Here is a 10,913-nt window from a genome sequence, read left to right as displayed (position 1 = left end):
CAGATATGTAGAGCAGGCAGGCGAGGTTTGGGGAAGAGTATTCTGGGGAGAGAAAACAGCCGGTGGAGAGGCTCTTCCAGAGGCAGAAGGACGCAGGTGGGTTTCCGGAAATAAATTCAGTGCAGCTGGAGTGGAGAGTGGCCATGAGATGCTGCCGGGGTGGCTCCTGCTGGACCCCACACATTGTGTGGAATGCTCAGGGCTGCCTAGGCTGCCATTAGAGATAAGCCCCGAAATCTCAGTGGCTTGACATAGTTACAGCATTGTTTCTCGCTCAGGGCAAGTCTGGCCTAGGTTGGGCATTCGTTGGCGGTGACATAGCTCCGCTGTGCAGAACACGTGGTCTCCAGGGCAAGAGAGGTCTGGGGAGGCCCCTGGGCTCACGTGCCCAGCCCTGGAAGCGACCCTGCCACTCACACCCCACCCTGCAAGGGAGGCTGGCGGGGAGCATGGGCTTCCGTGAGCCCCCACTCTCTCCCTCTCTCACCCGAATTCAGGGCTAGGACTTCATCCTCAGAGTGCTGGGAAGCCCAGCCAGGGTCTCCATGAGGCCTGAAGATGCCACTTGTGTGTTAGAAAGCTTCCTCCAGCTGGAGCCAGACTCAGCTCTGGCACAGGGGGGCTGGAGCCCGGGGAGCTGAGGAGTGTGGCCTGGCCCACAGTCACAATGCCCTGGCAGCTCACTCTTGTGACTTCCAGCTTGCAGGCTCAGCTGAGAAAAACAAACAAACAACAAAAGAATAAAGGAGAACGCGAAGAAAATCAATTCATGTACAGCTGACCCTTGAACAACATGGGTTTGAACCGTGCGGATCCACTTACACACAGATTTTTTTTTTTGTAGATTTTTTTTTTTAAAGATTGTATTTATTTATTAGGGAGAGTGGGGGGAGAGAGAGAGCAAGAGAGCACAAGCAGGGGGAGTGGCAGAGGGAGAGGGAGAAGACTCCCCGCTGAGCTTGGAGCTCAATCCCAGGACCCCGAGACCACAACCTTGAGCCGAAGTCAGATGCTCAACTTGACTGAGCCACCTGGGTGCCCCCTTTTTAGATTTTTTTTTTTTGATAAATACAGTACAGTATTGTGTATGTATTCTCTTCCTTATGACTTTCCTAATAATGTTTGTCTTTTCAGTAGCTCACTTTATTGTAAGAATATAGTATATACTACATATAACATACTAAATACTTGTTAATTGCCTATATTATGGGTAAGGTTTCTGGTCAACAGTAGGCTATGAGTAGTTCAGTTTTGGGGGGAGTCAAAAGTTATATGCAGATTTTTGACTCTACAGGGGGTTGGCACCCCTAACCCCTGCATTGTTCAAGGGTCAACTGAAATTTTAAAAACTTGCAAAATGCATTTTGTTCTCTCTCTTCTAGGTTGGTTATTTTTTTTTTAAAGATTATTTATTTATTTATTTATTTGAGAGAGAGAAAGAGATAGAGAGCATGAGAGGAGGGAGGTTCAGAGAGAGAAGCAGACTCCCTGCCGAGCAGGGAGCCCGATGCGGGACTCGATCCTGGGACTCCAGGATCATGACCTGAGCCGAAGGCAGTCGCTTAACCAACTGAGCCACCCGGGCACCCTAGGTTGGTTATTTTTTTAAAAGATTTTATTTATTTGAGAGAGAGAGAGAATGAGCAGTGGGGAGGGGCAGAGGGAGAGAGAGAGAGAAGCAGATTTCCTGTTGAGCAGGGAGTCTGATCCAGGGCTCCATCCCAGGACCCTGGAATCATAACCTGAGCCAAAGACAGACGTTTAACAGACTGAGCCAGCCAGGTGCCCCTAGGTTGGTTAATGTATGTATTCTTACACATACGCTGCCCGACAGCCTCAATCCCCAAAGCCAGGAGATTGTACTATATGGGTCTCTTAAGGGCATTTCAGGGGATAACTGGGCTCCTTGCTGATTTGAGAACCTCACACAAAGATGTCCTCTATTCAGGGTCTGTAACGGGGACCCAGTAACTGGAGTGGGATCCTTGCATCAAAGGGACTTCCTGCTGCTTCCAAAGAGCCCGGTGCCCTGCCCATGTCAGAGACACCGTTAGGGGCAAGTAAAAGCATTCTGTGCTGAGACTGACCCCCTCTTGTCTGCAATTCTTTAGAGTTTACAAATTTTCTTTCTTTCTTTTTTTTCTTCTTTCCTTCCTTCCTTCTTTCCTTCCTTTCTTCTTTCCTTCCTTCCTTCCTTCCTTTCGTTTTTAAGATGTATTTATAGGGTGCCTGGGTGGCTCAGTTGGTTAAACGTCTGCCTTCGGCTCAGGTCATGACCTCAGGGTCCTGGGATGGAGCCCCGCATCAGGCTCCCTGCTCAGCGGGAGTCTGCTTCTCCCTCTTCCTCTGCCTTTCCCCCCTGCTCGTGCTCTCTTTCACTCTCAAAAAAAAAATAAATAAAATCTTAAAAAAACAAGAGAGTTATTTATTTATTTGAGAGGAGGGGGAGGAGAAGAGGGAGAGGGAGAGAGAATCTCAAGCAGACTCTGTCCTGAGTGTGGAGACCCACGTGGGGCTTGATCCCACAACCCTGAGATCACAACCTGAGCTGAAACCAAAAGTCAGACTTTTAACTGACTGCGCCACCCAGGCACCCCATAAATTATTTTCTAAGCTATTGTTTCATTTGAGCCTCAAAATAATTTAATCTGATAAGAGATCTAATTCAGACCAAGGAACTCAGGAACTCAGAGACCCCTTGTCCTTCGGTAGCCAGGAGCCCTGGAATCAATGCAGGGTTGGAGGTACTGGCTTCGTGCCTACAATTTTAGATGTGATTTCAGTGTTTTGGGGTATAAACTACGGATACCCTCACACAAAAATTATTTTGAGGCTCCAATGAAACAATGTTGGGGGAAGCATTTTGCAAACTGTGAAGCGCTGTCCAAATGCTGCCATTCTCAGATTTGACATGTCTAGGAAAGTGTTTCCCAAGTTGTGGGAAAAGGCATCTGTGTGGAGCAGAGCAGGAGATTAAGTGAATGTAGGCTCTCATCAGTAGTTATGTCCTGTGGCTGTATTTAGACTATTTGACTTTGAACTTAATTGCCTGTATTATCTTCACGCTGGAGCAGCTGTGTCCATCAGCCCCAGTGCACAGCACCCCTCCCTGGCCCTTATTTCTGTGGGAGGGCACGGGCTGGGGTGGAGAGTTTGTGAAGGACTTCCTGCAAGCCTTTTTATCAGCTTTCAGTGACATGACCCCAGTTTTATGGAGATACTCTGGGTTTTAGTTGTGGAATCTGGCCCGAAAGTGACGCAGTCAGGTGGGCCTTGGGGTGAACCAGAGGGTATTTGCTCCTCTGGGGACAGGTGCCCCTGCCCTAGTTGATGGATACCTTGGGGGAATGCAGCGCTGTGTGGCCAAGTCTTCGGGTTTTCTATAGTCGATTATTTTTTCCAAATGTGAAATGGTCACATTATTCATTCCCTCTGCAACTCCACTGGCTGGCCGGATTCGGGAGTGAGTCTTGGGCCAACGCTCTGGGCTTCAGTTTTCTCATTTATAGATTTGTGATGGTATCGCCTTCCACTGGGTTGTTAGGTGACCAGATGAGGCACTAGAACCCCCAGCCCCCCACACCGGGCCTGGCTGTAGGAACCCAGAGGGAAACGTCAGCCACTTGTGTTCCGTTGCTATCTGGTAATCCCCAGGCTTCAGAGGTTGTAATCCTGGTCCATGTGGGGCCCCGTCACCCATATGATTAAAAGGAATCATGGGATTACGCCGGCCTTCCAAGCTTGGTGGTCAAGGAGATCAAATGAAGGGGTTTAGTATATTAGAGAAAGAGAACCGTCCCGCCCCGCCTCCAACTTCATGATTTCAGGGAAGTGGTGTATTTTCCTTAAAAAGAAATTTCAGCAGGAATACATGAATTAACTCAAATAAAAAACGTTAACCCAAAGTGTGAAGACAAGGCTAATCGTCTAGGTGGTGCCGGACGACCTAAGATTGGGGAACACCGCCGTCCCACCGTTTCTCCCGCCACATCCAGCCCGAGCACCATTGGCACCAGACGCCCGGCGGGCTCCACCCCCTCTCCGCTGCTCGCCACTGGGGGAGGCGGCCGAAAGGGCGGGAGCGCGGGGCCGTGAGGGCACCAAGGTCAAGGGGGAGGGCGGGCCGCGTCCGGGTCCCTTCGAGCCGTGCCGCTGGCCTTGGGGGAACCCTGCGCGCCCAAGCTCGGCAGCCCGAGTTCTCCCACTTCCAGCCGGGCGACCTTGGTTTGCGAGACTTCCTGGAGCCCCGTTTCCTTTTTGGGGAAAACAGTGGGCGAAGCTGCCAATGCTGGGATGGGGCGCACCGGGACGAGAGACTGCGGCCTCACAGGGCGGAGGGGTCGGTCTCCGGCTCCCGGGCCGCGGGGTTCCGGTTGCCGGCGCCGCTCAGGAGGACGCTGTGGTCCCGCCCGGCCCCGGCAGCCCTCGGCAAGGCCCTGACTCGCGCGGGTTCTAAAATGAGGACAAAGCCCGCCCGGATTTAGCGTGCGCGCGCCGCTGCGGCCAATGGGACGCTGGCGCGGGGTTGAGTGGCGGGCGGGCACAGCCAGTGAGCACGCGCCTTGTTGCGAGGTGCGCCCGGCCCCCGGCATTATAAAGAGCGCCACGAGTCGGCATTGTCAGGCGGCGGCACCGCGCGGGCCCGAGTGAGCTTGTCGGTCGGTGGGCTCCGAGCGGCGCGGCGGAGGGCGCGAGGTCGCGGCGGCTCCGTCGGCGGACCGAGGGGAGGCCCGGGAGCGCGGGCGTGAGCGCGGCCGAGCTCGCGGCGCCTTTCCGGCGGGTGGGGACGAGCGGGCCCCGCGGCGTCATCGGCGGCGAGGTGAGCTGCCGGGCCCGCGGACGGCGGGCGGGAGCCTGGGCGGGAGCCGCGCGGGCCTGACGCGCTGGCTCCGCTCGTTGCAGGAGCCGCCGCGCCCCGGCCTAGCATGTCGGAAGTGGGTGAGGAGCAGCCCATGGAGACGACGGGCGCCACCGAGAACGGACACGAGGCCGCCCCCGAAGGCGAGTCGCCGGCAGGGGCCGGCGGCGGGGCCGCGGCGGGCGCCGGAGGCGGGAGCGCGGCGCCCCCGGCCGGCAACCAGAACGGCGCCGAGGGCGACCAGATCAACGCCAGCAAGAACGAGGAGGACGCGGGGTAGGTGCGGCCGCGGGCCGACCGGGGCGCCGCCTTTGTTCCCGGGCCGCCTTTTGTTGGCGCCACGCGGCGGGGGGAGGGGCGGGCGGCCGGGGCCTGCTCGCCGCCCGCCGCCCGGCTCCTCGTCGCCCGCCGCCCGCCGCCCGCCGCTGGCGCCGGAGTTTGCAGGAGTTTGTTGGGTCGACTTTGGCGCCGCCCCGGGGCTGGTCGCGCGGGGCCGGGGGTGGGGGTGGGAGCGGGCGGCACGGAAGGGGGAGTGCGCTCGGACCCGGGGTCGGGCCGGCCTCGGGCTCCGCGGGGCTGCGTGGGCGGAGTTGGCGCGCGCCCCGGCCGCGGCCTGCCTCTCACCCCCCACCCCTGCGGAGGGCGGAGTCACGGTCTGAACGCGGTCTCCGGCCCCCGGAAGCTTCGAGTTCCTTGAGAGCGAGCTCTCGGCGGGGTGTTGGGGGTGAGGCCGGGCCGGCGGCCTTTTGCCTTACGTGCTCCACGTTAGTCAAATGACTTCCAGTTGTGAGGGTTCAGGGCCTCTACCCCAGGCCAGAGTGCCCTTCTTCCCCTGCCCGGTCGGGGGCTGCGCAGTCTGAAGCTTCTCCCGGGTCAGGGTTGTGTGGGAGGGTAGTGAAGATTGGGTGACACCTCCCAAAGGTAGGACCCTTGGGGACTCTCAGGGCAGGCCCGTGTTCCGGATGGCGGCTTTGCTTCTGAGCCTTTAGCAGTGAAGGTATTGTCGGGGCCAGTTCTTCTCAAATCACGCCCTCTCGTGAGGCTCGTTGGCACGTGTCTTTACCGTTTCAGAAAAATGTTCGTTGGTGGCCTGAGCTGGGATACCAGCAAAAAGGACCTAAAGGATTACTTTACCAAATTTGGAGAGGTCGTTGACTGTACAATAAAAATGGATCCCAACACTGGTCGGTCAAGAGGGTTTGGGTTTATCCTCTTCAAAGACGCAGCCAGCGTGGAGAAGGTAAGCTGGGCGCTTGGTGTCTGCAGCCTTAAGTTTGTTCTAAGAGGATAGCATTCTGAGAGCATGATGAGTTCGTGTGTTCTGTAGGTGGTTGAGGTGAGGAACTTTTACTGTTTTTGAAGGGATTAAAGAATAGATTAAGTGGTGAGGGGTATGGGTTTGAGTGGTCCAGGAGGATCATCGTTGGTGTTTATTGCCTTTTTTGTGTCTCTCCTGGGCACTGATAAAGCAAATGTGCTATTGTGAGGACTAGAATGAAGAGTCCAGGGTTGCTCTGAATGAACTAGGCATTATTTTAGCTCCATTTTATGGAAAATGAAACAAAGGCTCAGAAGTGTAAGTAGAAGAGCTCAGAGCCAGAAAGGGGTGGATTCTAACCCTAGCAGCCCACCTCCAGCCTTTCTCACTGTTGCTTAACTCATGAAAGAACCTGGCTTTAAACTGAGACTGCCCCCCTAGGGTAAAGCAGTGTGGGGGGGTGAGGCCTGTAGGCGTTCAGATAAACGAGCTGTACTTGAAGTTTGGAGATGAAGTTGGGTTGCTAAGTCAGGTTAGGGGTGGAGTTTGGAGGGGCCAAACACGTTTTGTGTACCAGCGTTGGGGTCTCTGTGGCTGAGAGAGAGGGCCTTGTTGAGGGTGGTGCTGCTGAGTTACAACCTAATTTTCTTCTGTTGGGACAGGTCCTAGACCAGAAGGAACACAGGCTGGATGGCCGTGTCATTGACCCCAAAAAGGCCATGGCCATGAAGAAGGACCCGGTAAAGAAAATTTTTGTGGGGGGTCTGAATCCTGAAGCCACTGAGGAGAAGATCAGGGAGTACTTCCGCGAGTTTGGGGAGGTGAGTATGGGACCCTGGGAGTGGCCTGCCGGTTGCCTTGAGGTTGCTTTCTCCCTGGTCCTTGGCAGCCTTGGCTAGCTATAGCCCTTCTCTACAGACAGGGCTGCTGTATTCACTCAGGCCTTCATGGGTCTTTTCTCCTGGGAGTTCCCTATGGGCCTTGGGGGTGGGAAGAGGCATTGATTCTGAGTTTTGCATATGTTTCCAGATCGAGGCCATTGAACTTCCAATGGATCCAAAGTTGAACAAAAGACGAGGCTTTGTTTTCATCACCTTTAAAGAAGAGGAACCTGTGAAGAAAGTTCTGGAGAAAAAGTTCCATACCATCAGTGGAAGTAAGGTAAGGTGGTTCCAGCTCTGTCTCTGACCTGCTGCTGAAGAGCTGATTCTTACAGGGGTGGGTTAGCAGTTGGGCTACCTCTCCAGGGCAGTCTGACCCCACTGTGTTTTCTGCGATGCCTGCTGTCCTGATTGGGGCCGATGGTCTTGTCCTTCAGGGAGTTCCAGGCTGCTAGAATTGGCGGAAACCCAGGATGTGTGGGAGGCAGGAGAAAGGGTGGTTTCTAAGGGCTAGAGCATGTTGAGTAGAACCTTTGATTCCTCATTGAAAGCTAGAGATCACGGTGTTCCCAATCTAGGGTCCAAGGTGAATATGGCCTGCAGTTAAAGTCTCAGAAGATTCTAGAACTTCTACTTATGGGCTTCTTTCCTTTGGGTAAAGTCTTTCTTGCCGTGGAGCTTTTTCCTCTTTTCTGTCACAACCAAATCTTTTTTCACTTCCACCTCCTTTGGATCTGGTTTAGTCAATTCCCACCTCAGGTGAAGATTCTTCCCAAAGCTCCCAGGGTTTTAGCAGCTTGTGTCTATGGTCCGTTTTTGCCTGAGGTGAGCAGTGCTGTGCCTGAGAACTGCCACCCTTCCCTCTGAACTCTGGCCAGGCCGGAGAGGAGGAGGGGAGGGAGTTTGCTTCAGGTATTCTCTAGGTGGCCTCGAGGCAGGTGAGGGTGTGGCTCGCTGGCCGGGAGTGGCAGCCAGATAAGGTGGGACAGGTAGGGTGGGGCTTCTAGAAGTCTTAATCCTGGCTGGGAAGTTAGACTGGATATAGGATTGGGCCCTTAAGAGTTTACGTCAAATGAGTTTGAATCCTAGGCTCAGCAGCTGGTTAAGAGCTGTTCCCCCAGTGGACAGTGAATGCACAGGACTTTTTTTTTCCTGTGTCTTAATATGAAACGGGCAGGAAGTACTTGTAAGGTAGGCAATTGCTACTGGTGGTGGGTTTTGAAATAAATGTATTCAGCATTTTTAATTAAACAGAAGACATCAGATGGCATCACTTGGTGGGGGTGGTTTCCTGGTTCGTTAGAGTATGCTTATATGGTGACGTACCGTATAAAATGGTATTTTACAGGTCCTAATTAGGGGAGTATATGTGCTAGGGTACTTTAAAAAGTAAACTGATTTACTTACAAGAGCGCTGGGTGGTGGGAGGTCCCTGACCCTAACCCCACCCGCAGTGGGCAGATTTTTGAGCAAAAAGGAAACTGACTCTTTGGCTCCTAAGGGGACACCGCTATCTGGCCCTTCCCAACAACAGGCCAGTGGTTGGGGGAAGGGGGGAGCAGTGTGGCTGCAGGGAAGCCCCGCCCTGAGCGTCAGTGGCTTTCTTCCTCAAAGCCGGAGGTCAGGGTCGCCGCCTCGGTGTGTTCGAGTGGGGGTGCTTCATTTCTTCTGTAAAGAAAAGACAAAATGAGAAAGTGTCCCTCCCGCCTTAAGGCCCCTGATCTGAGAAGCCACCTCTGATCGCCCTTGCCCAGTAGGACAGGGCTGGCATCAGACCTACTCCCGGTGTGGGATCTTGCTACACTAGGTTGGCATTGGCTTCGCTGTCTCTCCTCCCAGTCTTTAGATGCGGAGCTGCCCCTGGGCTGCCATCAGCAGGCCTGGGTATAGCTGTTACCCCAGTAACTTCTCTGGGGAAAGGTTTTGGCCAAAAAGGCCCTAGTGAGCCCCGGTCCATTGAGATTTTAGTTGTACCGAAAGCTTCTAGCCCAAACGTGGCTTCCCACTTCAGCATATTTTTTTTTGTCGGTTTGTTTTTCTAAGGATTTACAGAGTGCGCGCGCGTGTTGGGGGGACAAGGAGAGAGAAACCTTAGCAGACTTTGCTCGGCGCAGAGCCCCATGTGGGACTCAATCCCACGACCCTGCGCCCAAACCAAGAGTCGGGACGCTTCACCAACCCCGCTGACTGCACCCCTGGGCAGATTTTGTTCTTGAGCAGACTGTCCCGATTGGCCATCTGAGTCTCTGTCAGCAAAGGTGTCCACCGTGCCTGCCCAGAGCTTGTCGCAGTGGTGTGACCCGTTGTTGTCTCTGCTTTCAGTGTGAAATCAAGGTGGCCCAGCCCAAAGAGGTCTATCAGCAGCAGCAGTATGGCTCTGGGGGCCGTGGGAGCCGCAACCGAGGGAACCGAGGCAGCGGCGGCGGCAGTGGAGGTGAGTGGAACCTGGCTCAGTGAAGATGGGTGCTTGTCTGGGGGGCTCTCGCCAGCCTCCGGTGCATGCTGCGCCAGGCCGGGCGAGTCGCGGCGGTGCTGCTGCTTGGCATGGCATGGGGGAGCCTGGCTCTCTTGGGGCCTGGGGCCCCAGGGCAGAGGGGCATCCGCATTGCAGTCAGGGTGTGGGGGGCATGAGGGGCGCGCTTGGCTCGGTGGCGGTCCTGAGTCTCGGGACACCCGTGGGCGGGTGAGCAGAAGGTAGGGCAGGGCTGTGCCAGGCGCTTTACCTCCTTCTGTCCAGGCCCCTCTGACTCCAAAGCCTGAACTTCATCCTTTTTTAAGGCCAAGCTGCCAGGGAGCGTGGTGGGGTGAGGAGAGGGACATTCGAGAGAGAGTGAGCTCCTGCCTCATTTGCCCTGAGAGGAGTTAGCCGTCCGGTCTCTCCTGGCCGATCCCAGGCGTGGGTTTCCGACGCGGGGCTGGGCCCAGGGCCCTCGACCCCAGGACAGCAGCCCCTTGGCTTCTACTTCTGAGTTGCCATAGTAACCCCGCCACCCGAAGGGCAGGATTTCCTCCATCCTAGCTCCTGCGTGTGCTAAATGGTCCATGGGCCCCTGTGCCCTGCTCCCCCCCACAGGTCAGAGTCAGAGTTGGAATCAGGGCTACGGCAGCTACTGGAACCAGGGCTACGGCTACCAGCAGGGCTACGGGCCCGGCTATGGCGGCTACGACTACTCGCCCTATGGCTATTACGGCTACGGCCCCGGCTACGACTACAGTAAGTAGGAGAGAGGGAGGCCCCCCGCCGCTCACCACCCCTCCCCCGGGAGGCAGGACAGACAGTGCAGGGGCCACCGGCAGCAGGGGCTTTGGAGTCGGACAGGCTGGGCTCGGGGGTCTGGCGCGGCCGCTGGCGGCAGGGAGGAAGCGCTTGAGCTTCTGGGCCTCGAGCCCGTCCCCGCCAAGCGCCTGGCACAGAGCGGGGAAGGCTCAGGAAGGCGGAGCTGCGACCATTGTCGTTCTTGTCCCCAGGTCAGGGCAGCACAAATTACGGGAAGAGCCAGCGCCGCGGCGGCCACCAGAACAACTACAAGCCGTACTGAGGCTTCGGCAGGACGCCCGACCGATCGCACACGCTTGTTTGGATCTCGAGTGAACACAATTATGTACCAAATTTAACTTGGCATACTTTCTATGGCCTGTCCCATGTGCATCTTATTTAAAATCTCCCCCTTGGAAATCACTCTCCTGTTGACTATTTCCAGAGCTCTAGTTGTAGGCAGCGTGTGGGGTCTCCGAGGCCGGAGTGGCGTGAGAGGCTGATTGTATTCCCAGGTCCCCCAGAGCCCAGCTGCCGCGCCTGGACCTATGGACCCTGGTTGTAAAGAGTAAACTGTATCTTAGGAAACCAGTGTCACCTTTTTTTCACCTTTTAATTTTATATTATTTGTGTCATACATTTCCTGTTAATGGAAGTGTT

The 10,913-nt window shown here is 55.5% G+C and overlaps 2 protein-coding genes across 3 annotated transcripts in view; one reads left to right on the top strand and one right to left on the bottom strand.

The window, feature by feature from the left end:
• Nucleotides 1–4,598: 4,598 nt before the first annotated feature.
• Nucleotides 4,599–10,628, top strand: HNRNPAB (heterogeneous nuclear ribonucleoprotein A/B). 2 transcript variants are annotated; one of them, XM_021702064.2, is made up of 8 exons: nt 4,599–4,819; nt 4,903–5,134; nt 5,930–6,098; nt 6,779–6,937; nt 7,146–7,277; nt 9,320–9,431; nt 10,071–10,211; nt 10,466–10,628. In XM_021702064.2, exons 2-8 carry the CDS (start codon nt 4,926–4,928, stop codon nt 10,534–10,536), a joined length of 993 nt encoding a protein of 330 aa, XP_021557739.1. In that variant the 5' UTR covers nt 4,599–4,819; nt 4,903–4,925; the 3' UTR covers nt 10,537–10,628. The 2 variants fall into 2 exon arrangements, with proteins under 2 accessions (XP_021557739.1, XP_021557740.1); XM_021702065.1 differs by lacking the exon at nt 10,071–10,211 and having other exon boundaries at nt 4,600–4,819.
• Nucleotides 8,238–10,913, bottom strand: part of PHYKPL (5-phosphohydroxy-L-lysine phospho-lyase) — a 35,281-nt gene continuing 32,605 nt past the window's right edge. The window contains exon 13 of the mRNA XM_021702066.1: nt 8,238–8,665. The gene's annotated coding sequence lies outside the window, so the exon portion shown is untranslated. The remainder of the gene's footprint in view (nt 8,666–10,913) is intronic.

This window comes from Neomonachus schauinslandi, chromosome 7 (genome assembly GCF_002201575.2).
Source record: "Neomonachus schauinslandi chromosome 7, ASM220157v2, whole genome shotgun sequence".
Lineage (NCBI taxonomy): Eukaryota > Metazoa > Chordata > Mammalia > Carnivora > Phocidae > Neomonachus > Neomonachus schauinslandi.
This window is presented reverse-complemented; position numbering and strand designations above follow the sequence as displayed.

What these genes read in the sequence shown, in the direction of transcription:
- HNRNPAB (XM_021702064.2), top strand. Translation starts at nt 4,926, where the DNA reads ATGTCGGAAGTGGGTGAGGAGCAGCCCATGGAGACGACGGGCGCCACC. An exon ending in ACTTCCGCGAGTTTGGGGAG is followed by an intron (nt 6,938 to 7,145) that starts GTGAGTATGGGA and finishes ATATGTTTCCAG; the next exon opens with ATCGAGGCCATTGAACTTCC. An exon ending in ATACCATCAGTGGAAGTAAG is followed by an intron (nt 7,278 to 9,319) that starts GTAAGGTGGTTC and finishes CTCTGCTTTCAG; the next exon opens with TGTGAAATCAAGGTGGCCCA.